Source organism: Bombina bombina, chromosome 7 (genome assembly GCF_027579735.1).
Source record: "Bombina bombina isolate aBomBom1 chromosome 7, aBomBom1.pri, whole genome shotgun sequence".
In the NCBI taxonomy this organism is placed as follows: Eukaryota; Metazoa; Chordata; class Amphibia; order Anura; family Bombinatoridae; genus Bombina; species Bombina bombina.
Window position 1 is genome coordinate 47,791,100 of NC_069505.1, and position 27,803 is coordinate 47,818,902.

At 39.5% G+C, this 27,803-nt stretch overlaps 2 protein-coding genes across 2 annotated transcripts; one reads left to right on the forward strand and one right to left on the reverse strand.

Moving 5' to 3' along the window:
• Positions 1-221: 221 nt before the first annotated feature.
• Positions 222-14,156, reverse strand: POLR2G (RNA polymerase II subunit G). The gene is made up of 8 exons (XM_053720079.1): positions 14,018-14,156; positions 13,814-13,923; positions 12,712-12,871; positions 8,767-8,817; positions 8,320-8,385; positions 1,511-1,582; positions 495-528; positions 222-383 (listed from the first exon to the last, which is right to left on the reverse strand). The coding sequence occupies exons 1-8, from the start codon at positions 14,027-14,029 to the stop codon at positions 370-372; spliced, it is 519 nt and encodes a 172-aa protein (XP_053576054.1). The 5' UTR covers positions 14,030-14,156; the 3' UTR covers positions 222-369.
• Positions 14,157-14,307: 151 nt separating this feature from the next.
• ZBTB3 (zinc finger and BTB domain containing 3) lies at positions 14,308-27,216 on the forward strand. The gene is made up of 2 exons (XM_053720077.1): positions 14,308-14,443; positions 22,444-27,216. The coding sequence occupies exon 2, from the start codon at positions 22,446-22,448 to the stop codon at positions 24,483-24,485; it is 2,040 nt and encodes a 679-aa protein (XP_053576052.1). The 5' UTR covers positions 14,308-14,443; positions 22,444-22,445; the 3' UTR covers positions 24,486-27,216.
• Positions 27,217-27,803: the final 587 nt, after the last annotated feature.

The window sequence follows — 27,803 nt, forward strand, 5'->3', positions numbered from 1 at the left end:
ACACACTACTGGGACATATATGCCTCTTCTCATTGGCTCACCAGATAGTTAAAGAGGGAAAATCACTGAAATAGCTGATAAGTGCTTCTACTCTTTATCTAAAAGCATTTTACTTGGCGCTAGGACTTTTTGTTTATGAAGCGCCATGGTGCTGGTATTTGTCAAGCTCTGAGACAAACCCAAATATTTTTATTTCAATTTAATCCAATAAATGCAACATCTGAGGAGTTATCATTTTATTAAACAAAATATAACAAGAATATTTGTACACAAGCAGACGAGACCTCAGGCCCTGCCACGGCTGCAAATATAATACAGGAATCTACTGGAAGTCCACAGCACATGACGACGAGTCCAGGCAAACTCCCATCAGCTGACCAGACCTACAAAACACAGACTGATCAGAAAGAGGGAAAAGAAAGACACAAAAGGGAACGTGCACTAAAAACATACATGAAAATATAACCTACAAGAGCAAGAAAATAAATATTTACCAAGGTAATCGTCCATCAGAGAGCCAATCGCAAACTGCAAGACAGAACCGCAGCAGTTAAATACGCAATAGTCATAAACACATCTCACAGTGATATAAACACAGGGAACAGGTTAATAATCTGCTTAAGTAACACAATATTATAATAGAAAGAGAGAGAGAGAAAGAAAGAAAGAGAGAGAAAGAAAGAAAGAAAGAGAGAAAGAAAGAAAGAAAGAGAGAGAGAGAAAGAAAGAGAGAGAGAGAAAGAAAGAGAGAGAGAGAAAGAAAGAGAGAGAGAGAAAGAAAGAGAGAAAGAAAGAAAGAAAGAAAGAAAGAGAGAGAAAGAAGAGAAGAGAGAGAAAGAAAGAGAGAGAAAGAGAGAGAAAGAGAGAAAGAAAGAGAGAGAAAGAGAGAGAAAGAAAGAGAGAGAAAGAGAGAGAGAAAGAAAGAAAGAAAGAGAGAGAAAGAAAGAAAGAGAGAGAGAAAGAAAGAAAGAGAGAGAAAGAAAGAAAGAGAGAGAAAGAAAGAAAGAGAGAGAAAGAAAGAAAGAGAGAGAAAGAAAGAAAGAGAGAGAAAGAAAGAAAGAGAGAGAAAGAAAGAAAGAGAGAGAAAGAAAGAAAGAGAGAGAAAGAAAGAAAGAGAGAGAAAGAAAGAAAGAGAGAGAAAGAAAGAAAGAGAGAGAAAGAAAGAAAGAGAGAGAAAGAAAGAAAGAAAGAGAGAGAAAGAAAGAAAGAGAGAGAAAGAAAGAAAGAAAGAGAAAGAAAGAAAGAAAGAAAGAGAAAGAAAGAAAGAGAAAGAAAGAGAAAGAAAGAAAGAGAGAGAAAGAAAGAGAGAGAAAGAAAGAGAGAGAAAGAAAGAGAGAGAAAGAAAGAGAGAGAAAGAAAGAAAGAGAAAGAAAGAAAGAGAAAGAGAAAGAGAGAGAGACACAGAGACAGAGGAAAGAAGGAAAGAAAGAAAGGGGAAAGAGGAAAGAAGAGAGAGAGATATTAAAGTTAGATAGTTATAATCTATCTACTAAGTTGTCATCATACTCACAATGTCATTTTTATCCACTCTGGTTCCTACAATTTTTAACCGGATCTCATCATCTTGCTGGATGACCACATCCTGAAAGAGATTAAGTGAAGTGGTTTTACGGAACACATAAGGGAGTTACCATTGCTCCCTCCCTGGACCAGGATACTGGGCTGTGACACCATCATGGACTGGCTTTCTACACCGGACAGTACACACAGACATAAAGGGTTTCACTCTATACTCTCAGTAAGAACTGCCTATAAAGGATTTGTGTTATCATTATACGCACATGCAGCTACACTGATGATCATTGATCGCTGTATACTGGTCACTTGACATCACTATAAAAACTTAAGGGACAGAAAAGATAAAATTAAACTTAAATGGACTTAACTTTCCAATTTACTTCTTTTATCAATTTTAGTTCTTTTGGTAACCTTTGTTAAAGGGACACTGAACCCAAATTTTTTTTCTTTCGTGATTCAAATAGAGCATATAATTTTAAGCATTTTTCTAATTTACTCCTATTATCAAATTTTCTTCATTGTCTTGGTATCTTTATTTGAAATGCAAGAATGTGAGTTTAGATGCCAGCCCATTTTTGGTGAACAACCTGGGTTGTTCTTGCCGATTGGTGGATAAATTAATCCAACAATAAAAGTGCTGTCCAGGTCTGAACCAAAAAAAGCTTAGCTACCTTCTTTTTTAAATAAAGATAGCAAGAGAACAAAGAAAAATTGATTATAGGAGAAAATCAGAAAGTTGCTTAAAATTGCTGCTCTATCTGAATAGCAAAAGAAAAAAAATTGGGTTCAGTGTCCCTTTAAAGAGTAATCCTATGTGAGCTCAGGAGCATTCACGTGTCCATAGCCATTTGGCAGCAGCGTTTTGCAACTTTATTTATAGTAATAGTTACAAACACTGCCGATATAGACACGTGCATGCTCCTAAGCTCCTATCAGCCTAACTAGGATTAGTTTTCAACAAAGAATTCTAAGAGAACAAAGCAAATTGGAAAGTTGTTTAAAAATGTAAGCTCTATCTGAACCATGACAGTTTCATTTTGTCTTCACTGTTCCTTTAACAAAATGACCTCTGTCTGCGCAGTAAAAGCCATCACTGACATAATGATCATTTTGTCTTCACTGTTTCTTTAACTAAATGACCTCTGTCTGTGCAGTAAAAGCTATCAATGACATAATGATCATTTTGTCTTCACTGTTCCTTTAACTAAATGACCTCTGTCTGCGCAGTAAAAGCTATCACTGACATAATGATCATTTTGTCTTCACTGTTCCTTTAACTAAATGACCTCTGTCTGCGCAGTAAAAGCTATCACTGACATAATGATCATTTTGTCTTCACTGTTCCTTTAATTAAATGACCTCTGTCTGCGCAGTAAAAGCTATCACTGACATAATGATCATTTTGTCTTCACTGTTCCTTTAACTAAATGACCTCTGTCTGTGCAGTAAAAGCTATCACTGACATAATGATCATTTTGTCTTCACTGTTCCTTTAACTAAATGACCTCTGTCTGCGCAGTAAAAGCTATCACTGACATAATGATCATTTTGTCTTCACTGTTCCTTTAACTAAATGACCTCTGTCTGTGCAGTAAAAGCTATCACTGACATAATGATCATTTTGTCTTCACTGTTCCTTTAACTAAATGACCTCTGTCTGTGCAGACTGCGCAGTAAAAGCTATCACTGACATACTGATAATTTTGGCTTCTATTGATGATTTGAAACACATTAGTGTGCAAATCAGCTGTGAGGCTTCTGGTCCCTTTAAATAGGAATTGTTTTTTTTTACCATTCCTAAATTACACAAACTAAACGGGAACCTTTAACCCTTTCCGGCTTGGACTAATTGGTCTACATCAGAAAGAAGTTCCGATGTAAACGAATTGAAATCACGCGATCATGTGATTGGGGCGGGGAGTGCCTACGATACCAGGCTCGACCTCCAGCACACGATCCCATTTACCAAGCCGCTATGGCTTCAGGACAGCCAAACGTCTAGGACGTTCCATGTAGTCCTAACGGCGCTAAAGCCCATAGCAGTGAAGATGGCACAGAACGTCCTTATGGCGGGAAAGGGTTAACAAACCAGCGACATTAGGGGTGTGAGTTTAAGTTAATAAATAAAAACTAAATATATCAGAACATAAAATATCTGCTTCATTAACAGTCAAGATGAATATACAGCTTTACAATGCAGCCTGTCTAACGCTTCAGGAGTACGTTTATGTTAAGTTCATCTTTAGACCTGTATTATAAGCTGTGCACTAAGGCACAAACTGCTGTTGTATGGCAGACGGACGACAAACTGCACCAAGGTATGTGAGTGTGTCTGTGTCCAGTTTCAAATTCATATGAGGATATTATTCAAGTAACTAATTGTAGTTAAAAAGGACACATTTCATGCACCTCCCATTAAGGAACGTAGGTTACACACTAAGTATGTGAAGGAGAGGCACTGCACATGTGCAAACAGGCAGCACTGGAATGCAGTGACATTTTGATTTCAACATGGTGCACCCGTAATTAGAGGGAGGCGGTGAATAACCTAAATACTATACAGGTAGCCCTCAGTTTACGCCGGGGTTAGGTTCCAGGAGGAATGGTTGTAAATCGAAACCGTTGCAAATTAAAACCCAGTTTATAATGTAAGTCAATGGGAAGTGAGGGAGTTAGATTCCAGGCCTCTCTCAAAATTGTAATAAAGTAACACCTAATACATTATTTTTAAAGCTTTGAAATGAAGACTTTAAATGCTAAACAGCATTATAAAACTAATAATATAGATTGTATCATAAAACTAAGTTTAATGAACAAAAACGTTTTTTACTTGCATTTTTCTGCAATCAGTTCTCTGCATTGTTAGCATGTTAGATAATATTGGGTCTGCACCTATTCTATGCATTTCAATCTGCAGTGATTAATAGGCAGTTAGACACCTTCACCTCAAGCAGCTGGACAGGAAGATAATAGGGAAGTGGCTGCTAAATCTTGTTACTTGATAGGTCTGGTCTGCTCTGTGTACACAGATCAATTTAAGGCTGTTAAGTTGCATAACTTTGCTGCAAAACAAGTGGACAGCTCCACCTACTGGCTATTTTAAAAAGTGCATTGCTTTCCAAAGCTTTTCAATAGCAGTCACATGACTGAAAAAAAGGTTGTTATTCTGAAACGGAGCAAATTGAACCGGCGTAAACCAAGGGCCATCTGTACTTATAAAATTGCATGTAGTGGTTTGTTTTTGGTTTTTATACAAACTTTATTTCCAAAATTTAACATTTCCATATTGATATATACAGTACTTAAAGGGACATTAAACGCAAAACTTTTCATTATTGATACAGATAGAGAATACAATTTTAAACAACATCCCAATTCACTTCTATTATATAATTTGCTTTATTCCTTATATATCCTTTATTAACCCCTTAATGACAGAGGACGTACTAGGTACGTCCTGCAGAAACTGTCAGTTAACGACAATGGACGTACCTGGTACGTCCTCTGTGAAAACGAGCGCAAGAAACAATTGCTATTACATCCAACTGCTCTCAGGGTATTGCAGGGATGCTTCAATATTGAGGCATCACTGCGATACCCTTTTTTACACATCGATGCAGAGAGGGCCATGGTGCTGATCGTTGGTGGGCGAGAGCCATTGCAGGGAGGCAGCCCATCGCTGGCGAAATTCCGGCCAGCAATTGTGATTGTCGGGTGCGTGCGTGGGGGGTGAGGGGAGGGTGTGCACGCCCGCGATCTGGCCAGTTAAAAAAAAAAACTGAAACGCAGGGAGGGTGGTGAGTGGCAAAGGAGGGGGAGAATACTTTTTTTAAAAAGGGATCTGGGACAGCTGCCAGTACCCAAAGTGGTGTCAAATAGCTAGTGGGGGGAGGAGGGTCACAGAGGATGGTGGTTAAGGGGGGATCCTACACAGCAGAATATATATATTTGTTTTTATTTATTTATTTTAAAAAGCCTTTTATTTCAGCACTGGCAGACTTTCTCTCAATACTTAAAGGGACAGTCTAGACCAAAATAAACTTTCATGATTCAGATAGAGCGTGCAATTTTAAACAATTTTCCAATTTACTTTTATCACCAATTTTGCTTTGATCTCTTGGTATTCTTAGTTGAAAGCTTAACCTAGGAGGTTCATATGCTAATTTCTTAGACCTTGAAGCCCACCTCTTTCAGATTGTATTTTAACAGTTTTTCACCACTAGAGGGTGCTAGTTCACGTATTTCATATATATAACACTGTGCTCGTGCACGAGAAGTTATCTGGGAGCAGGCACTGATTGGCTAGACTGCAAGTCTGTCAAAAGAACTGAAAAAAGGGGCAGTTTGCAGAGGGTTAGATACAAGATAATCACAGAGGTTAAAAGTATAATATTATAACTGTGCTGGTTATGCAAAACTGGGAAATGGGTAATAAAGGGATTATCTATCTTTTAAAACAATAAGAATTCTGGTGTAAATTGTCCCTTTAAGATGGCAGGGACAATTGTGGGCTGGGGGAGGGAAGAGAGCTGTTTGAGAGGGACAGGGGGTGGGATCTGTCAGGTGATCTCTAAAACTAAAATTAACCCTTCAAGCTACCCAATTAACCCCTTCACTGCTGGGCATAATAAATGTGTGGTGCGCAGCGGCATTTAGCGGCCTTCTAATTACCAAAAAGCAATGCCAGAGCCATATATGTCTGTTATTTCTGAACAAAGGGGATCCCAGAGAAGCATTTACAACCATTTGTGCCATAATTGCACAAGCTGTTTGTAAATAATTTCAGTGAGAAACCTAAAGTTTGTGAACGATTGTTTTATTTTTTTAAATCGCATTTGGCTGTAAAATGGTGGCATGAAATATACCAAAATGGGCCTAGATCAATACTTTGGGTTGTCCACAAAAAGAAAAAAAGGAGGATATATACATGTGAAGGGATACTCAGGGATTCCTGACAGATATCAGTGTTCCAATGTAACTAGCGCTAATTTTGAGGGGAAAAAAATAAATTTGGAAATAGCAAAGTGCTACTTGTACTTATTGCCCAATAACTTGCAAAAAAAAGCAAAGAACATGTAAACATTGGGTATTTCTAAACTCAGGACAAAATTTTGAAACTATTTAGCATGGGTGTTTTTTGGTGGTTGTAGAAGGGTAACAGATTTTGGGGGTCAAAGTTAGAAAAAGCGTGTTTCCCCCCCCCCCCATCATATTTAATATATTTTTTTTAATAGTAAATTATAAAAAATATGATAAAAATAATGGTATCTTTAGAAAGTCCATTTAATGGCGAGAAAAATGGTAAATAAGAGGAAAATTACAGCTAAACACAAACACGGCAGAAATGTAAAAATAGCCCTGTGGTCTGGTCACTAAGGGGTGAGCCAATTACACGAGGCATCTATGTGCTGCCACCAATCAACAGCTACTGAGCCTATCTAGATATGCTTTTCAGCAAAGTATATTAAGAGAATTAAGGAAATTAGAAAATAGAAGTAAATCAGAAAGTTGTTTAAAATTGTATGATCTTTCTAAATCGTGAAAGGAAAAATAAATAAATGTGGGTTTAATGTTCCTTCAAATACAGTTTAAAATATTTTTTCTGCTTGCGAATTGTATACATTCAACTTATAAGGTCCGTCAAAAAAAGACGGACCTTATAAAGAAAGCAGACCCATTTTACCCCATCCACATTAACTAGCTAATTTATTTGATTTTTAAACTTGCCGCCCATATATACAATGCATTTTCCCAGGTTTTAACAATCACTACGCCTATTTGTTTTCTATATCTTAGAATCATATGCTTCTATAATAGCCTGCAGGATGGGATTTTCTTATTAATCCAATTATTAAATATTAAGAACCTAATCCTCAGGATTGCAGACTGGAAAAATTTACATTTTCGCCCAAAACTGAATCAAATCTAGGCCACTCATACATGGGACAGTACACTGTAAAATTGTTTTTATATTCATGTATTTCCAATGACTTGTTAAACCAGTTGTAGAGTATAAAATGTATGAGAAATTGCATTTTCAGGTTTATTTGTGTATATGAAATAGCTGGTTTTGTGTTTTTAAACCACAGCCTATTACAATGGGTTGAGCTTTAGCTAAGATCTCTCATTATGTTATCACTTTGTATACACACACTTGCTTCCTTATCTTATATTTGTCTGGAAATCTAAAGCGCAATACATAGAGAGAACAATAGAAAATGATCATTACTTAACTTAACTATACTGCACCCCACTGGGAGTGTCATTTCTTCAGCTGGCTATTCAATAGCTGAGACTCCAGTATAGGTTGGGAAACCACAAGCTATATCAGCTATTTCAAAGGCCGAAATAGAGGTAAAGGAGCTACTTGTAAACAATTTAATACACTCCAGCAGGTAAAATGGATCATTGGGAACAATTTAAATGGGAGAACATTTTTGGGTGAACTGTCCCTTTAAGTGTAATTATATTAGGGTTACATGCAGATATTATTCATTTCCCCATTTCTGTGCTCTCCTGGGCATTAGGTAATCATTATGGATAACTCTAAATGGAGATTCCCTCATTTTAGCAGATTCTGTAAATTGCATGTAGTGTTTAAAGAGATACTAAACCAGATTTTTATTTTATGATTCGGATAGAGCAGAAATTTTAAGCAACTTTCTATTTGACTCCTATTATCAAGTTCTCTTGGTGTCTTTATTTGAAAAGCTGGAATGAAAGCTTAATTAGAATATGTTCCTGTGCGCACTAAAGATATCACATGACTGTGTGACACTATAATAGACCAATCTCACTTACCTCATCTACGGTTTTGTAGCAGGGAGGGTTGGAGTTTGGATCAAACTCCATTTCAGATGGGATGGACTGGGAAAGGAGGAAAAATGGCGATTACACAAGTTTGTTGTACAAGTCACTAAACGAGAAGAGTCAAACTAATATCAAGGACTAGCGGACATTTCCTGCTACATATGTACTATATATATATATATATATATATATATATATATATATATATATATATATATATATATATATATATATATATATATATAAAAAGGATACAGGCGTTATGGAAGTGTATTTTGGAACTTAGATGACCACCAATAATTATGAGGACCCAGGTACTGACTTGTAGGTGTCAGGAAACGGACATGTATTTAAAAATGATATTTTTACTTTAAATAGAGAGAGATGTGCCATTGTACTACTCATACACAGTGCTGAGACAGAGCACAAAACACTCACATGTCTGGAAATAAAACAGGACATAGGCCCAATTTCTGTGAACAATCCAACCTGCAGAGGCAAAGGAAAAATAAACAAACAAAAAAAAAAAAAAAAAAAAAAAAAAAAAAAAAAACACAGTTCCCCCCCCCCACACACAATGCGTGACGTGGTTAAAGGGACAGTCTTCTCAAAATTAAACTTTCATGATTCAGATAGAGCAGCAATTTTAAGCAATTTTCTAATTTACTCCATTATAAAAAAATATTTGTTCTCTTGGTATCTTCATTTGAATGTAAGCTTAGAAGCCGGCCCATTTTTGGTTCAGCATCTGGGTAGCGCTTGCTGATTGGTGGCTACATTTAGACACCAAACAGAAAGTGCTACCCAGGTACTGAACTAAAACTGGTCCAGCTCCTATGCTTACATTCTTGCTTTTTCAAATAAAGATACCAAGAGAACAAAGAAAAAAAAATCGATAATATAAGTAAATTAGAAAGTTGCTGCTCTACCTGAACCATGAAAGTTTGACTAGACTGTCCCTTTAATACAATGTCCTTGACATTGACAAATGTACAGAGAATTTCATACAGAAAAAAACAAACTTGTGCAGCTAAGCCTCATTTTCAAAAAACCACATCTTTTTTCAATTGCCTTATAGTTTATAATTATGGAATTTATATTAAATCAATAAAAAAACATTTAAAAAAAAATCCAATTTACTTATATTATCAAATGTGCTTTGTTCCTATGGTATTCTTTGTTGAAGAGATACCAAGGTAGGCACCTGGGGCACTACATATCAGGAAATAGTGCCATCTAGTGTTCTTGCAAATCGATAGCATTCTTGTAAAACTACTGCCATATAGTGCTCAAGAAATGGGCCGGTGTTCTGTTGAGATTTACTTCTCTGTCGAAATTTGCTACCACAACATGCGAATGCACACAAATACGTAATCACACTCCAGACATGTTTCAAAAGAATGTGTGGCATGCGATTAGGTAAATACAAGGAAGCGCACATTTAGTAGAACATTTTGTCAGATGAAAGCGAGTTCTTGCATTCCTCAAGAAAGTGGTCACATGCGCCGTAACATTATGTGCTAGCAAATTTTGACGGATAACTTATTTTAACACATGAAAGTTAATACATTTTTTAAAAAAACTTTATATCTGTTAATACTCAGTAGCAGAGCACTGCATTAAATTTGTATATTAACTTTAATCTGTTAACCCCTTAATGACCGCAGAACTTTTCCATTTTCTGTCCGTTTGGGACCAAGGCTATTTTTACATTTTTGCGGTGTTTGTGTTTAGCTGTAATTTTCCCCTTACTCATTTACTGTACCCACGCATATTATATACCGTTTTTCTCGCCATTAAATGGACTTTCTAAAGATACCATTATTTTCATCATATCTTATAATTTACTATAAAAAAAAATATAAAATATGAGGAAACAATTGAAAATAAACACACTTTTTCTAACTATGACCCCCAAAATCTGTTACACATCTACAACCACCAAAAAACACCCGTGCTAAATAGTTTCTATATTTTGTCCTGAGTTTAGAAATACCCAATGTTTACATGTTCTTTGCTTTTTTTGTAAACTATAGGGCCATAAATACAAGTAGCACTTTGCTATTTCCAAACCACTTTTTTTCAAAATTAGCGCTAGTTACATTGGGACACTGATATCTTCCAGGAATCTCTGAATATCCCTTCACATGTATATATTTTTTTTAGTAGACATCCCAAAGTATTGATCTAGGCCCATTTTGGTATATTTCATGCCACCATTTCACCGCCAAATGCAATCAAATAAAGAAAATCGTTCACTTTTTCACAATTTTTTTCACAAACTTTAGGTTTCTCACTGAAATTATTTACAAACAACTTGTGCAATTATGGCATAAATGGTTGTAAATGCTTCTCTGGGATCCCCTTTGTTCAGAAATAGCAGACATATATGGCTTTGGCGTTGCTTTTTGGTAATTAGAAGGACGCTAAATGCCACTGCGCACCACAAGTGTATTATGCCCAGCAGTGAAGGGGTTAATTAGGGAGTTTGTAGGGAGCTTGCAGGTTTAATTTTAGCTTTAGTGTAGTGTAGTAGACAACCCCAAGTATTGATCTAGGCACATTTTGGTATATTTCATGCCACCATTTCACCGCCAGATGCGATCAAATTAAAAAAAAACGTTAAATTTTTCACAATTTCAGGTTTCTCACTGAAATCATTTACAAACAGCTTGAGCAATTATGTCACAAATGGTTGTAAATGCTTCTCTGGGATCCCCTTTGTTCAGAAATAGCAGACATATATGACTTTGGCGTTGCTTTTTGGCAATTAGAAGGCCGCTAAATGCCGCTGCACATCACACGTGTATTATGGCTAGCAGTGAAGGGGTTAATTAGGTAGCTTGTAGGGAGCTTGCAGGGTTAATTTTAGCTTTAGTGTAGAGATCAGCCTCCCACCTGACACATCACATGCCCTGATCCCTCCCAAACAGCTCCCTTCCCTCCCCCACCCCACAATTTTCCCCGCCATCTTAAGTACTGGCAGAATGTCTGCCAGTACAAAAATAAAGGGAATCTTTTTTTTTTTTTTTTTAAATTGTATAGCATATTTACATATGCTGCTGTTTAGGATCCCCCTTAGCCCCCAACCTCCCTGATCCCCCCTCAAACATCTCTCTAACCATCCCCCTTTGCCTTTTTGGGGGCCATCTTGGGTACTGGCAGCTATCTGCCAGTACCCAATTTGCAGAAAAAAATGTTTTTTTTTTTTATTTTTCCCCATTTTTTTTTCTGTAGTGTAGCTTCCCTCCCACATACTAACCCAACACCCCCTGATTTTGCTTTTTATTTTTATTATTATTACGTTTTAGAACCCTGATTAGCAAATCCTATGGTGCATATTTTCTGTAGTGTAGCGGTTCCCACCCGCCCCCTCCCTATCGTGCACGCGCGTGCGCCCGTGCGCGCCCCCGGTAATCCCCGCCCCCCTCCACATCACTGGGCCCATCGATGGCCGCCACCCGCCTCCCACCCACCAACGATACCGGCCATCGATGTCCGGTGCAGAGAGGGCCACAGAGTGGCTCTCTCTGCATCGGATGGCCATACATGGTTATTGCAGGATGCCTCCATATCGAGGCATCACTGCAATAACCGGAAAGCAGCTGGAAGCGAGCAGGATCGCTTCCAGCTGCTTTCCACACCGAGGACGTGCAGGGTACGTCCTCAGGCGTTAACTGCCTTTTTTTTTTGAGGACGTACCCTGCACGTCCTCGGTCATTAAGGGGTTAAAATAAGTTATCCGTCAAAATTTGCTACCACCTAATGTTACTGCGCATGCCGCATGTACAGTACGTGACCGCTTTCATGAGGAATGCAAGGACTAATTTTCATCATTTGCTTCCGAACAATGTGCTCATGGTTGTATTTACATATTCGCATTACACACATTCTTTTGAAACATACGTTGAGTGCAATTATGTAATTGTGCGCATGCTCAAATTTAGACGGAGAAAAAAATCTTGACAGAACACCATCTCCTAAGCTTACGACTATGCTTTTCAACAAAAGAAACCAAAGAGAACGAAGAAAAAGTGATAATAGAAGCAAATTATAAAAAGTTGTTTAAAATCGCATGTTCTGAGTCACGAAAGAAACATTTTGGGTTTCATATCCCTATAATGTTATATTTGTTAATAAATCTTAACTCAAACCTACAATAGTGCGCAATACTGCCCATTAATCCTTCACTTCCTGCAAACTAAGCGCTCACATTTTGTCCCTGTATGCCACTGATATTTTATTAATCTGCAGTCTGATATAGCTTTAAGCGGATTATAGCAGGTAATATACAACTTACATCATGATATAGAAGATAGGACACTAGAAGAATACAAACATGCCCCAGACTCAACAATGAGATTTTTATGCTCAAGTCCTCACCTTGTTTACTTGAGTAACCACAGCATCCACCACTTCACCCTTAAAGGGACGGAAGACTATAGCCTTATACTTTACAGGGTACAGCACAAAGCCTCGCCCTGGCTGAATTACCCCTGCGCCAATGTTATCAATCGTGGTGACGGCAATAACAAATCCGTATCTGCAGCGGAAACAAAAGTAAAGCTGGGGTGACTCCAATAATACAATCAATACATTTCTTTGGGACCAAGACCAGATTGTTACACATACAATTAGTGTCCCTTTGTTTATAAAGCAGATGCCCACAGTATCAGTGCCATGGAAATAGCCACACCAAAAATGCCCAGAGAAAAAAAATTGACTTCTATGTAACACATATATTGAATAGTGATTTAATCCCCCCCCCTCTGTGGTCTTTATAATGATCTATGGCAGTGGTGGCAAACCTTGGCACCCTGGATGTAAAGAAACAACTTCCTGTGATGTAATAGAACATGTAATAGCACAACTTCCTGTGATGTAACAACATATGTGATAGCACAACTTCCTGTGATGTAACAACATATGTGATAGCACAACTTCCTGTGATGTAACAACATATGTGATAGCACAACTTCCTGTGATGTAACAACATATGTGATAGCACAACTTCCTGTGATGTAACAACATATGTGATAGCACAACTTCCTGTGATGTAATAACATATGTTATGACAACTTCCTGTGATGTAATAACATATGTGATAGCACAACTTCCTGTGATGTAATAACATATGTGATAGCACAACTTCCTGTGATGTAATAACATATGTGATAGCACAACTTCCTGTGATGTAATAACATATGTGATAGCACAACTTCCTGTGATGTAATAACATATGTGATAGCACAACTTCCTGTGATGTAATAACATATGTGATAACACAACTTCCTGTGATGTAATAACATATGTTATGACAACTTCCTGTGATGTAATAACATATGTGATAGCACAACTTCCTGTGATGTAATAACATATGTGATAACACAACTTCCTGTGATGTAATAACATATGTTATGACAACTTCCTGTGATGTGATAACAAATACAATTCAGTACCCACTGCTGCACTAAGTAATACTCACTTGCCTGTGCAGGTCCCCTCTACCTCAGTGAAGAGCTTCTGTTTCACCGTGTTGAGCAAGTTGGGGCCAAAGTACCTGGGATGTAGCAGGATCTCATGTTCCAGTGATATCTGTGGGCAGAAAATGAGATTACACGCGTATAGCTTGCGCATTAGATACGGAGTAACACTGAGCTGCGGTTACACGAGTGCTGCAGGCACTTACATGGTAAAACATCCTCTAGCTGCTCTCCGTCTTGTGCTCACGGCGCAAGAGGTACAATATAAATACGATTACGAGATATGATCAATAAAGCTTGATGGGGAAAAAAAAAAAACTCCGCGCCTCCTACGTTGATGACTTCACTAAACCGGAAATTACGTCTTAGCTGTTGTATGTAGAAGCGCCGAATCGGCTCCTATAATCACTGGGATTCTGTGACGTTCCTTAAAGGAAGGAAACGAGGATTTCATCTAAGAAACGCTAAGGGAGCTGATACCGGTGCCCGGGAAATTGGCGACAGAGTTGGATGACGTCTATTGGCTGCGGCTGTTATCGGCTCGAAAGGCCAACGGTGTGAGAAGAGGTTGGGCAGGAGGTGACCAATCAGCGTTTTCGCGGGGCGGGGCTGAGGTGGCTTCCTTTGTGCAGGTGAGAGGAGATGGATCATGTGACCTGGGGTACTACTATTGTTTTATCATAATTATTACATATAAAGCACATGGTTTATTCCCAGCAGAGAAGTAGTGTGTTGTGAAAACTCAAATTGTAGCCAATTCTTATTTTATTTAATCAGCTGTTAGCTACATAGTGTTATGTTAATCAGCCATTAGTCACATATTATTCATCAGCCATTAGTCACATATTATTCATCAGCCATTAGTCACATATTATTCATCAGCCATTCACCACATTATCTTTAATCAGCCATTAGTCACATATTATTCATCAGCCATTCACCACATTATCTTTAATCAGCCATTAGTCACATATAGTTAATCAGACATTCATCACATCTCGTTAATCAGCCACATACCATTCATCAGCCATTAGTCACATATTGTTAATTAGACATTCACCACATATCTTTAATCAGCCACATACTATTCATCAGCCATTAGTCACATATTGTTTATCAGACATTCACCACATATCTTTAATCAGCCACATACTATTCATCAGCCATTAGTCACATATTGTTAATCAGACATTCACCACATATCTTTAATCAGCCACATACTATTCATCAGCCATTAGTCACATATTGTTAATCAGACATTCACCACATATCTTTAATCAGCCACATACTATTCATCAGCCATTAGTCACATATCGTTAATCAGACATTCACCACATATCTTTAATCAGCCACATACTATTCATCAGCCATTAGTCACATATTGTTAATCAGACATTCACCAGATATCTTAATCAACCATATACCGTTAATCAGCCATTAGTCACATATCGTTAATCAGCCATTCACCACATAATTATCTTTAATCAGCCACATACCATTCATCAGCCATTAGTCACATATTGTTAATCAGACATTCACCATATCTTTAATCAGCCACATACCATTCATCAGCCATTAGTCACATATTGTTAATCAGACAGTCATCACATATCTTTCATCAGCTAAATACCATTCATCAGCTGTTAGTCACATATCGTTAATCAGACATTCACCACATACCATTCATCAGCCATTGGTCACATATCATTAATTAGACATTCATCACATATCTTTCATCAGCTAAATACCATTCATCAGCTGTTAGCCACATATCGTTAATAAGCCATCAGCCACATACCATTCATCAGCAGTTAGCCACGTACTGTTAATCAGCCATTAGCCACATACCATTAATCAGTCAGCCACGTGCCATCAATCAGCCGCTAGCCACGTTCTGCTGTGCAGCTGTTAGCCACATATTGCTTAAAGGGACATAATTCTCATATGCCAAAATACTTGAAAGTGAAGCAGCATAACTGTAAAAAGCTGTCAAGAAAATATCACCTGAACATCTCTATAACAAAAGGAAGTTATTTTACCTCCAAAATTTCTTCAGCTCACAATATTTCTGTTTGAACAGTTATCCTTTAGCTACTGTCAGCTGCATGTTGCTTTACTGTAATCTCATGAGGTTTCATAGTAAACTTCATTAAACTGAGGAGGGAAATAAAATAACTCTGCTGCACATTCCAGATGCTTGTTCCCTTGCAAGTCCTGAGACTAGCAGCCTTATTGGCTGCTTAAATTCCCTTTACAATGAGATGTGGCTACTGAGGACATTTTGAGGTAAAATACCTTTTTACATAGAGATGTTCAGGTGATATTTTCAAGTCAGCGTACAGCTATGCTGCATCACTTTCATGTGCTTCAACATTTGGGTATCATGTCCCTTTAACCCCTTAATGACAACTGACGTACCAGGTACGTCATGCAAAAACAACCAGTTAATGACAATAGACGTACCTGGTCTATTGTCGCTTCCAGCAGCTCTCAGGGTATTGCAGTGATGCCTCCATATGGAGGCATCCTGCAATACCTTTTTAGAAGACTCCGATGCAGAGAGAGCCACTCTGTGGCCCTCTCTGCACCGGTAGCGATGGTGCCGGTTCGTTGGTGGGTGGGAGCGTAACAGGGAGGCGGGGGGCGGCCCATCGCTACCCGGCATCCGGTTCCTAGAAGTGCAATGTGCACGCCGGGTGCCGGGAGCGTGCGCGCGCATTAGCTGGCCACTGACACCAATGAGGAGGGAAGAGGGGGGGGGAAAAGATTTTAAAAAAACTTAATATAAAAGGATCTGGGAGGGGGAGGGGGATAGGGGTATTGTGGGGGGCTGCTACACTACAGAAAACATAAAAAATTGCAAAAGAGGAAAAAAATACTTTTGTTTTTGGGGCAAATTGGGTACCCAAGATGGCGGCAATTAGATAGGGGAGATGGTTAGAGAGCTGGGGGAGGGGGGATCATGGAGGTTGGGGCTAAGGCAGGAGTCCATCACAGCTAAAATATTTTATTTTTTTTATAAAAAAAAAAACTCCTTTTATTTAGTACTGGCAGACTTTCTGCCAGTACTTAAGATGGCGGGGGCAATTGTGGGGTGGGGGAGGGAAGAGAGCTGTTTGGGAGGGATCAGGGGGTGGGATGTGTCAGGTGGGAGGCTGATCTCTACCCTAAAGCTAAAATTAACCCTGCAAGCTTCCTACAACCTACCTAATTAACCCCTTCACTGCTGGGCATAATTTAAGTGTGGTGCGCAGCAGCATTTAGCGGCCTTCTAATTACCAAAAAGCAATACCAAAGCCATATAAGTCTGCTATTTCTGAACAAAGGGGATCCCAAAGAAGCTTTTACAACAATTTGTGCCATAATAGCACAACTGTTTGTAAATACTTTCAGTGAGAAGCCTAAAATTGTGAAAAATGAAATTTGTTTTATAATTTGCTCGCATTTGGCGGTGAAATGGTGGCATGAAATATATCAAAATGAGCCTAGATCAATACTTCGGGTTGTCTACTATACTACACTAAAGCTAAAATTAACCCTACAAGCTCCCTAATTAACCCCTTCACTGCTGGGCATAAAACACGTGTGGTGCACAGCGCCATTTAGCGGCCTTCTAATTACCAAAAAGCAACCCCAAAGCCATATAAGTCTGCTATTTCTGAACAAAGGGGATCCCAAAGAAGCATTTACAACCATTTGTGCCTTAATTGCAGAAGCTGTTTGTAAATAATTTCAGTGGGAAACCTAAAGTTTGTGACAAAATTTGTGAAAAAGTTAACTTTTTTTTTTATTTGATGACATTTGGCGGTGAAATGGTGGCATGAAATATACCAAAATTGGCCTAGATCAATACTTTGGGATGTCTTCTAAAAAAAAATATATACATGTCAATGGATATTCAGGTTTTCCTGACAGATATCAGTGTTCCATTGTAACTAGCGCTAATTTTGAAAAAAAGTGGTTTGGAAATAGCAAAGTGCTACTTGTATTTATGGCCCTATAACTTGCAAAAAAAGTAAAGAACGTGTAAACATTTGGTATTTCTAAACTCAGGACAAAATTTAGAAACTATTTAGCATGGGTGTTTTTTGGTGATTGTAGATGTGTAACAGATTTTGGGGGTCAAAGTTAGAAAAAGTGTGTTTTTTTCTTTATAGTAAATTATAAGATATGATGAAAATAATGGTATCTTTAGAAATTCCATTTAATGGCGAGAAAAACGGTATATAATATGTATGGGTACAGTAATGAGTATATAAACGGTATATAATATGTGTGGGTACAGTAAATGAGTAAGAGGAAAATTACAGCTAAACACAAACACAGCAGAAATGTAAAAATAGCCTGGTCATTAAGGGGTTAATAGTCGTTAACCTCATACTGATTTCAGTAGCCAATAGCCACATACATGCAATAAAAAAATAGTGTTTTATTATTGCGTTAAAGGGACATAAACTGCTTACAAATAACCTCACTGTATTAAAGAGAGGGAGGGGGAGCAAAAGAGAGGGGAGAGAGAGACAGAGCAAAAGAGAGGGGGAGAGAGACAGAGCAAAAGAGAGGGGGAGAGAGACAGAGCAAAAGAGAGGGGGAGAGAGACAGAGCAAAAGAGAGGGGGGGGGAGACAGAGCAAAAGAGAGGGGGAGAGAGACAGAGCAAAAGAGAGGGGAGAGAGAGAGCGCAAAAGAGAGGGGGGGGGAGAGACAGAGCAAAAGAGAGGGGAGAGAGAGACAGAGCAAAAGAGAGGGGGGGGGGAGAGAGCGCAAAAGAGAGGGGGAGAGAGACAGAGCAAAAGAGAGGGGGAGAGAGACAGAGCAAAAGAGAGGGGGAGAGAGACAGAGCAAAAGAGAGGGGGAGAGAGACAGAGCAAAAGAGAGGGGGAGAGAGACAGAGCAAAAGAGAGGGGGAGAGAGACAGAGCAAAAGAGAGGGGGAGAGAGACAGAGCAAAAGAGAGGGGGAGAGAGACAGAGCAAAAGAGAGGGGGAGAGAGACAGAGCAAAAGAGAGGGGGGAGAGAGCGCAAAAGAGAAGGGGGAGAGAGCGCAAGAGAGAGGGGGAGAGTGAGAGCCCAAGAGAGAGGGGGAGAGTGAGAGCCCAAGAGAGAGGGGGAGAGTGAGAGCCCAAGAGAGAGGGGGAGAGTGAGAGCCCAAGAGAGAGGGCGAGAGTGAGAGCCCAAGAGAGAGGGGGAGAGTGAGAGCCCAAGAGAGAGGGGGAGAGTGAGAGCCCAAGAGAGAGGGGGAGAGTGAGAGCGCAAGAGAGAGGGGGTTAGTGAGAGCGCAAGAGAGAGGGGGAGAGTGAGAGCGCAAGAGAGAGGGGGAGAGTGAGAGCGCAAGAGAGAGGGGGAGAGTGAGAGCGCAAGAGAGAGGGGGAGAGTGAGAGCGCAAGAGAGAGGGGGAGAGTGAGAGCGCAAGAGAGAGGGGGAGAGTGAGAGCGCAAGAGAGAGGGGGAGAGTGAGAGCGCAAGAGAGAGGGGGAGAGTGAGAGCGCAAGAGAGAGGGGGAGAGTGAGAGCGCAAGAGAGAGGGGGAGAGTGAGAGCGCAAGAGAGAGGGGGAGAGTGAGAGCGCAAGAGAGAGGGGGAGAGTGAGAGCGCAAGAGAGAGGGGGAGAGTGAGAGCGCAAGAGAGAGGGGGAGAGTGAGAGAGAGAGCAAAAGAGAGGGGGGAGAGTGAGAGAGAGAGCAAAAGAGAGGGGGAGAGTGAGAGAGAGAGCAAAAGAGAGGGGGAGAGTGAGAGAGAGAGCAAAAGAGAGGGGGAGAGTGAGAGAGAGAGCAAAAGAGAGGGGGAGAGTGAGAGAGAGAGCAAAAGAGAGGGGGGAGAGAGAGAGCAAAAGAGAGGGGGGAGAGAGAGAGCAAAAGAGAGGGGGGAGAGAGAGCAAAAGAGAGGGGGGGGAGAGAGAGAGAGCAAAAGAGAGGGGGGAGAGAGAGAGCAAGGGGTGGGACCGATGTACTGCAAAAAATGGCCCGTGTGAATGGGCTTTAGGACTAGTTTATAAATAATTTGGTGTTTGGATCAGCAATTTCATTTTGATCTATCAAATAACTGAAGGACACAGTAATATTTCAGTAGTGAAATGAGGTTTATTGGATTAACAGAAAATGTGCAATATGCATCAAAACAAAATTAGACAGGTGCATAAATTTGGGCACCCTTGTCATTTTGTTGATTTGAATACCTGTGGCTACCTAGCACTGATTAATTGGAACACACAATTGGTTTGGTGGTCCCATTAAGCCTTGAACTTCATATACAGGTTCATCCAATCATGAGAAAAGGTATTTAAGGTGGCCAATTGCAAGTTGTTGTTCTCTTTGACTCTCCTCTGAAGAGTGGAAACATGGGGGCTTTAAAACAACTCTCAAATTACCTGAAAACAAAGATTGTTCACCATTATGGTTTAGGGAAAGGCTACAAAAAGACCACCTCCAAAGACCTACAACATTATCTTGCTGCAGATGGTGTCACTGTGCATCGTCCAACAATTCAGTGTATGGGAGAGTGATGCGGAAGAAGCCTTTTCTGCACACACGCCACAAACAGAGTCGCTTGAGGTATGCAAACGCACATTTGGACAAGCCAGCTTCATTTTAGAAGAAGGAGCTGTGGACTGATGAAACAAAGATTGAGTTATTTGGTCATAACAAGGGGCGTTATGCATGGCGGCAAAAGAACACAGCGTTCCAAGACAAACACTTGCTACCCACAGTAAAATTTGGTGAATGTTCTATCATGTTTTGGGGCTGTGTGGCCATTGCCGGGACTGGGAATCTTGTTACAGTTGAGGGTCACATGGATTCCACTCAATATCAGCAGATACTTAAAGGGACAGTACACTGTAAAATTGTTTTTCCATTAATGTATTTTAAATTACTTGTTATACCAACTGCAGAGTATAAAATATTTGAGAAATTGCATTTTCATGCTTATTTGTGTATATGAAGTAGCTGATTTTGTGCTTTGAAACCACAGCCTATTACAATGGGTTGAACTTAAAGGTGACATCAGATCTCATTATGTTCTAAGTTTGTGTAAACAGACTTCCTTCCTTATCTTTTATTTGGCTGGAACACCAAAGCTCAATACATAGAGAGAACAATGGAAAATGATAATTTTATTACTTAACTATCCTGCATCCCACTGAGAGTGTAATCTCTTCTGCTGGTTGTGTATACTTAGGCTATTCAATAGCCTATACTCCAGTATTAATTTGTTCAGTATAGGTGGCGATACCACAGGCTAAATCAGCTATTTCAAATGATGAAATAGGAGTAAAGGAGTAACCAATTTAATACACTCTAGCAGGTTAAAAGGATCATGGGGAATAATTTAAAGGGGAGAAAATTTTTGGGTGAACTGTCCCTTTAAGAATAATGTTGAGGAATCATTCATTAAGTTGAAGTTACGTCGGGGCTGGATATTTCAACAAGACGACGACCCAAAACTGCTCAAAATCTACTCTGGCATTTATGCAGAGGAACAAGTACAATGTTCTGGAATGGCCATCCCAGTCCCCAGACCTGAATATCATTGAAAATCTGTGGGGTGATTTGAAGCGGGCTGTCCATGCTCATCAACCATCAAACCTAACTTAACTGGAGATGTTTTGCAAGGAGGAATGGTCCAAAATACCTTCATCCAGAATCCAGACACTCATTACAGGCTATAGGAAGCGTTTAGAGGCTGTTATTTCTGCTAAAGGAGGCTCTACTAATTATTGATGCAATATTTCTGTTGGAGTCCCCAAATTTATGCACCTGTCTAATTTCGTTTTGATGCATATTGCACATTTTCTGTTAACCCAATAAACCTCATTTCACTACTGAAATATTACTGTGTCCTTCAGTTATTTGATAGATCAAAATGAAATTGCTGATCCAAACACCCAATTATTTATAAATGAAAATCATTGAAATTGTCAGGGGTGCCTAAACGTTTGCATACAACTGTATATAAAGGAGAGACTTCTATATTACAATATAAGGTCTAAAAAAATCCTACAGATTTTGTGTGATTTCTCTCCATGGCTATTTCATATACAAAATTTAACCTAAAGAAGCAATTTCTCATACATTTTAAACTCTGCTACATGTATAACAAGTCATTGAAAACACATTAAAGTGATACATAACCCATTTTTTTCCTTTCATGATTCAGATAGAGCAGCAACTTTCTAATTTACTCCTATTATCAATTTGTCTTCATTCTCTTGCTATCTTTATTTAAAAAGCAGGAATGTAAAGCTTAGAAGCCGGCCCATTTTAGGTTATGCACCCTGGATAGCGCTTGCTGATTGGTGCTACATTTAGCCACCAATCAGCAAGTGTAACCCAGGTTCTGAACCAAAAATGAGCTGGCTCCTAAGATTTACATTCCTGCTCTTTAGATAAAGATAGCAAGAGAACGAAGACAAATGGATAATCTGAGTAAATTAGAAAGTTGCTTAAAATTGCTGCTCTGTCTGAATCAGTAAAGAAAAAAAATTGGTTTAGTGTCCCTTTAAGGGAAAAACAATTTTACAGTACACTGTCCCTTTTAATGATAGTAAGTTGCTGATTACTAGGCTATTCCTTTTGCTTACACAATTTCTCCTTCTTCCTGAATTCCACCTATTCACTTTCCTCTTTGTATCTCTCCTCAGCCATGGAATTCCCGGACCATAGCCGCCGTATCCTGCACAGCCTTCGTGATCAGCAGTCCCAGGGCTTCCTTTGTGACTGTCAGGTGTCTGTGGGCACTGCTCGCTTCCTTGCCCACCGCTCTGTCCTGGCTTCGTGCAGCCCCTTCTTTCACATGTCTTGCAGAGAAAGACCTGACATGAGAGATTTTATTTTGAACAGCCAAATCGTCACACCGCCAGCTTTTTCTTTACTTCTCAACTTCATGTATTGTGGGCGTCTTAGCTTCCAGGAGGCCCCGACCGAGGACGTCCTGGCAACCGCCAGCTATTTGCACATGGACGAGGTGGTGAGGGTCTGCAAAAAGAGGTTGCAAGGCCGAGCTCCAGCTGAAGCAGACAGTACTCGACGGGAGGAAGAAAGCGGGGCAGAGAATGAGTTTTATGGGCGAGGTCACGATAGCGCAGAACCTAGGCTATCGATGGGTAGAAATGTGAAATATCAAGGAGAGGAGGCATCAGGTAGTGGACAGAGATTACCAGTTGGCTCAGTGTTCAACATACACAATATTACAGGAAGCGCTAGATATCAGAAGCAAGAGGCTACAGGAAGTGGGCAGATGTTAACGGGTATTTCAAGATATCAGGGGCAGGAAACGGCGGTAAGTGGACAGAGAGTAGCAGGAAGCACTAAATGTGAGATGCCAGAAGACGCCGGCACTGGGCAGCCAGTAGCAGGAAGCGTTAAGTGCCAGCGGCAGGAGGCAGCCGAGAGCTGTCAAGGAGTTGCCGGAAGTATAAAATGTCAGGACAATGCAGAGAGTGATCAAGGGCTGGCAGAAAGTTCTAGATTTGATGTAAAGGAGACTGTAGTAGGCGAGCAAGTTGTAGATGAAAGGTACAAACAAAAGGAGACCGTAGAGAGCTCACTCACATCTCCAGTTAGCGGCCAATTTACACTTTCCAGAGACTCCCCCAAAAGACAAGAAGCAGCAGGCAGCACACAGGGAGCAGCGGGCAACTCCCGATATGCTCAGATGCAGGAGGTTTCAGGCGCCAGTAGCCAGGCTCTTCCTCTGCCCATTTACCCTCTACAGACAGCCGAAGAAGCAGGTAACACATTGCCAGGGAATGCCAGATACTCCCTGCAGACACAGGAACCATCTGGCAGTACATTAGTAATGCCAGGGTCTTCTAGATACTCTCATCAAAGTCAAGAGGTACCAAGTAACATGATTGCAGTTTCAGGGACCACCAGGTACCCACTGCAAGCTCAGGAGCCCACAGGCAGTGTGCAAGGAGTGGCAGGCCACTTCAGGTATCCACCAAATATCCAGGAACCCACCGGCAGCATCACAGCTCAAGCAGGGTCCAATAGATACTTTCTGCAGAATCCAGAGTCATTGGCACAGCCAGCAACCTCTAGATACTCCCAGCACAGCCCAGAGTCACCTGCCAATAAGCAACTAGAAGAGGGTGAATCTGCTAAGTCTGAATTGGCAGTCACCACCACCACCAAACCAGGGATGGAAGCAGCAACTGCCCAAAGCCCATGTAGCTCTACAGGCAGCGAAGGTCAACCAGCCCCAGGAGTAACAGTAAAGATAGAAGCCATTGTCATATCAGACGAGGAGTGTGAGAGAGCAGGCATAAAAAGGCATGAGTTTGAGGAGGAGGAAGGGGAGGAAGAATCAGGATACCTTCCCTATCACATGATCACAGTACCAGGAGCACATCACACTGGTTACGGTACTCTGCTCCCGGCTTCCATGCATCCTGAGACCATGTACTTACAAGAATTTGAGGGCAACCCTGGTTTTCCTTTATTTCCAGAGGACGTACCCACCTGCAAAACTTGTGGCAAGACCTTTTCATGCTCCTACACTCTCCGGCGGCATGCCACTGTCCACACTCGAGAACGCCCTTACGAATGCCGCTATTGTCTACGTAGCTACACACAAAGCGGGGACTTGTACAGACACATCCGTAAAGCACACAGCCAGCAAGAACCAGATCCTAAAAAAACAAAGGTTGATATGGAGCCAGCACCTCCAAACTTGCCTTGAAATGAACAAAATATTGGGGGTTTAGTTGCCAGAATGAAGGACACGTTATGTGAGATGTTTGGGCACTTTCAACAAATCTGTTAGATTGGCGCTTTGCTGTGAAGTAACCCCTTTGCCTCATCACACAAGATATCCTCTCTTTATAGTAGGAGCAAAATATCCTATATCTATCCAAAAGAAAGGTGATCTAGGTTCCTAATAGCACTGCCAAATAGTTGTAGAATAATATTATTTTTTATATACATAAAACCAAAGAAGAATCTTAAACCTGCCTCTCTATATGTGTGCACAGATTTATTTTTTTGTCAAAATAAACCTAAATCTCCCTTGTATCTGACTGAAGCTTGTGTAGAGAATTATGAAAACAATGTGGTGCTTATCTAATGGTCTAATTTAAAGAAACTATTTTATTTTTATTGTCACCTTTTATGATAGACAGGAGACCTCTTTATTCACATATAAATCTGTGTGACACATATAAAGAGGCAAGCATGACTTCTTTTGGTGTTTATATGTTTAAATCAATATTAAAGGGATATGAACTAATTCTCCTTTAGTAAAACAAAAATAGATGTTAAATAAAAGTAAAACCATATAAGAGAAACATATTGTGTTAAAAATTAGCATTATTATCAGCATAGCCACTGTCTATAGTTACATAAGGGATCAGACATGCTGAGAACCTACGTTGCATTCTGCCTCTTTTGAGCATGGGCAAAAACCGACTTCCTGTTTCTATATAATTCACTAAACATCTACCCCTAGTAGTTTTTCAAGGGATATGAAACAATGCTCCTTTAGTAAAAATAAATTTTATATAGCTTTAAAAATCAAATTATTTGAGAGATTTTTTTATCTCAAAGTTGCCCTTTCCTGGTCTCTCCTCCAGGCTCTTCTGATCAGGTTTTTTTCAAAAGCAGTTTGCGGCACGCTGTCTTATTACAGCGTGCACGATTGCGCTATTGCACTAAATGTAGCTCGCTCCAGCTCTGGTCTGGTAGCGGGAGCGAGCTACAATTGGTTCAATAGCGCGATGGGGTGCGCTGTTATTAAACAGCGCACCCGCAAACTGCTATTGATAAAGACCCGATCAGGCGAGTCTGGAGAGGAGACCAGGTAAGTGTAACTTTGAGAGCTAAAATCTCACAAATCTTTTTATTTTTAAAGCTGTCGCTAAGATAATGTTACATAATTCTGCACTATATGCAGAATTATATAACAATATTTTTAAACATTTTACTGTCCCTTTAAATCAAAGTAAACACAAAAAGAAACAGACTGTGATTAACCCATTAACGCCCTTAGGACGGCATAAAACATCCTAGTCTTTTGGCTGTACTTAAGCCAAAGGCGCTTCCCGAATGGGATCGCGGGCTGGAGGGCATGCCTAGCATCATAGGCACTCCCTCCAGACACGATCCCATCATTGAAATCATGCGATCGCATGAACAATTGCGTGATTTCAATTTTTAACTTATTTGTTTGCATAGGAAATTTGTTCCCGTGTAGACATAAGTCCGGCCGTTAAGGGGTTAAAAAAAAACTATTGCAAACAGCTTACTTTTTTTCTTGCAAAATGAGCAGCTTAAAAATCTCAGTGTAACCACTGCCATCAGGGAGATGAGGGAGCTGACATGCTGAGAACTTAAAGGGACCTGAAACCCAAAATTTTTCTTTCATGGTTTAGAAAGAACATACAATTTTAAACAACTTTCTAATTTACTTCTATTACCTAATTTGTTTTTATTCTCTTGGTATCATTTGTTGAAGGAGCAGCAACACACTAATGGTTTCTAACTGAACACATGGGTGAGCCAATGACAATCAGTATATATGTGTATGTATATATATATATATATATATATATATATATATATATATTTGCAGCCACCAATCAGCAGCTAGAACCTAGGTTATTTGCTGCTCCTGAACTTGGCTAGATAAACCTTTCAGCAAAGGATAACAAGAGAAGGAATCAAATTAAATAATAGTAGTAAATTGGAAAGTTGTTTAAAATTGTATGTTCTGTCTAAATCATGAAAGAACAATTTTGGGTTTCATTTCCCTTTAAGTTGCATTCTGCCTCTTCTGAGCATGGGCAAGCAACTGACTTTATGTTTCTCTAGTATTCACTAAACAGTAAGCCAGCTCATATTACTCTAGAAGATTGATGACATCAATATGGCTTGATCTAGAGACCCCAGCCCTGCACAAATTGCTAAAAAGAAAAGAAAGAAAAGGTAAAATCCTTTTAAAATGATAAATAATATATTACGATTTATATTATATATATATTTTTACTACAACAATGAGACAGACTGTTTACGTCCCTTTAAACTACAGCTATTTGACAGTACTATGTTCGAACCCCTTGCCCGGAGTACTTTTCCATTGGATAGATACTGGCTTTTTGGACAATTTCACAACATCAAGGAAAAGAAAAACAGAAGTCTCTGCTCCTTTTTTGTATTAGAAATACTTCTGTCCTACACATTTAATTTATTCTCCATTAAAAAAGGAAAAAACAGTTTATAAAATAATGATTTTTATTCCTTCAGAAACCCACACCCACTTATGTATAAATCTACAGGTCACATGATTACCATTTGTGGATCAAACGCTACACAAGATATCTGTATATATTACAATCTAAAGTCGCACCTGGTTCTCTGGTCAGCTGTGTCAAACAAGGTCGTGTAACTATTCATAATTAAAGTCTCTGAAGATGTGAGTCTGTGTCTGACATTTTTAAAAGATCTGCACTCTCGTAATGCAGTTTTTAAAGGGACGTGAAACTTGACATTTTTCTTTTATGATTCAGATAGAACGTACATTTTTAGCTAACTTTCCAAATTTATTTTTAACGTTGCTTCATTCTCTTGGTATCCTTTATTGAAGGAGCAGTAACGCACTATTGTGAGTTAGTAAGCCAATGAAATAAGGCATACATGTGCAGCCACCAATAGGTAACTAGCTTCCAGTCCCTGAGCCTACCTAGGTTTGACTTTCAACAAAGGATACCAGGAGAACTAAGCAAATTAGATAAAAAGTCGATTAGAAATGTTTAAAATTTGATGCTCTGAGTCATGAAAGGAATATTTTTGATTTCATGTCTCTTTATTAATAATAATAATTGCTTTTTATAGAGACATAACAATGCTAAAGGCAAACGTTAGAGAACTGTTTCTTACATAGAGCTAGATTATCTGAGAAGTCTGATCAGTACTGTGACGTCTGTTAAATATATTTCTATTAGGTTTTATTAAAGGGACAATAAACACTAAATAAATGCTAGGTAGAATGATGCATTCAAAGAAA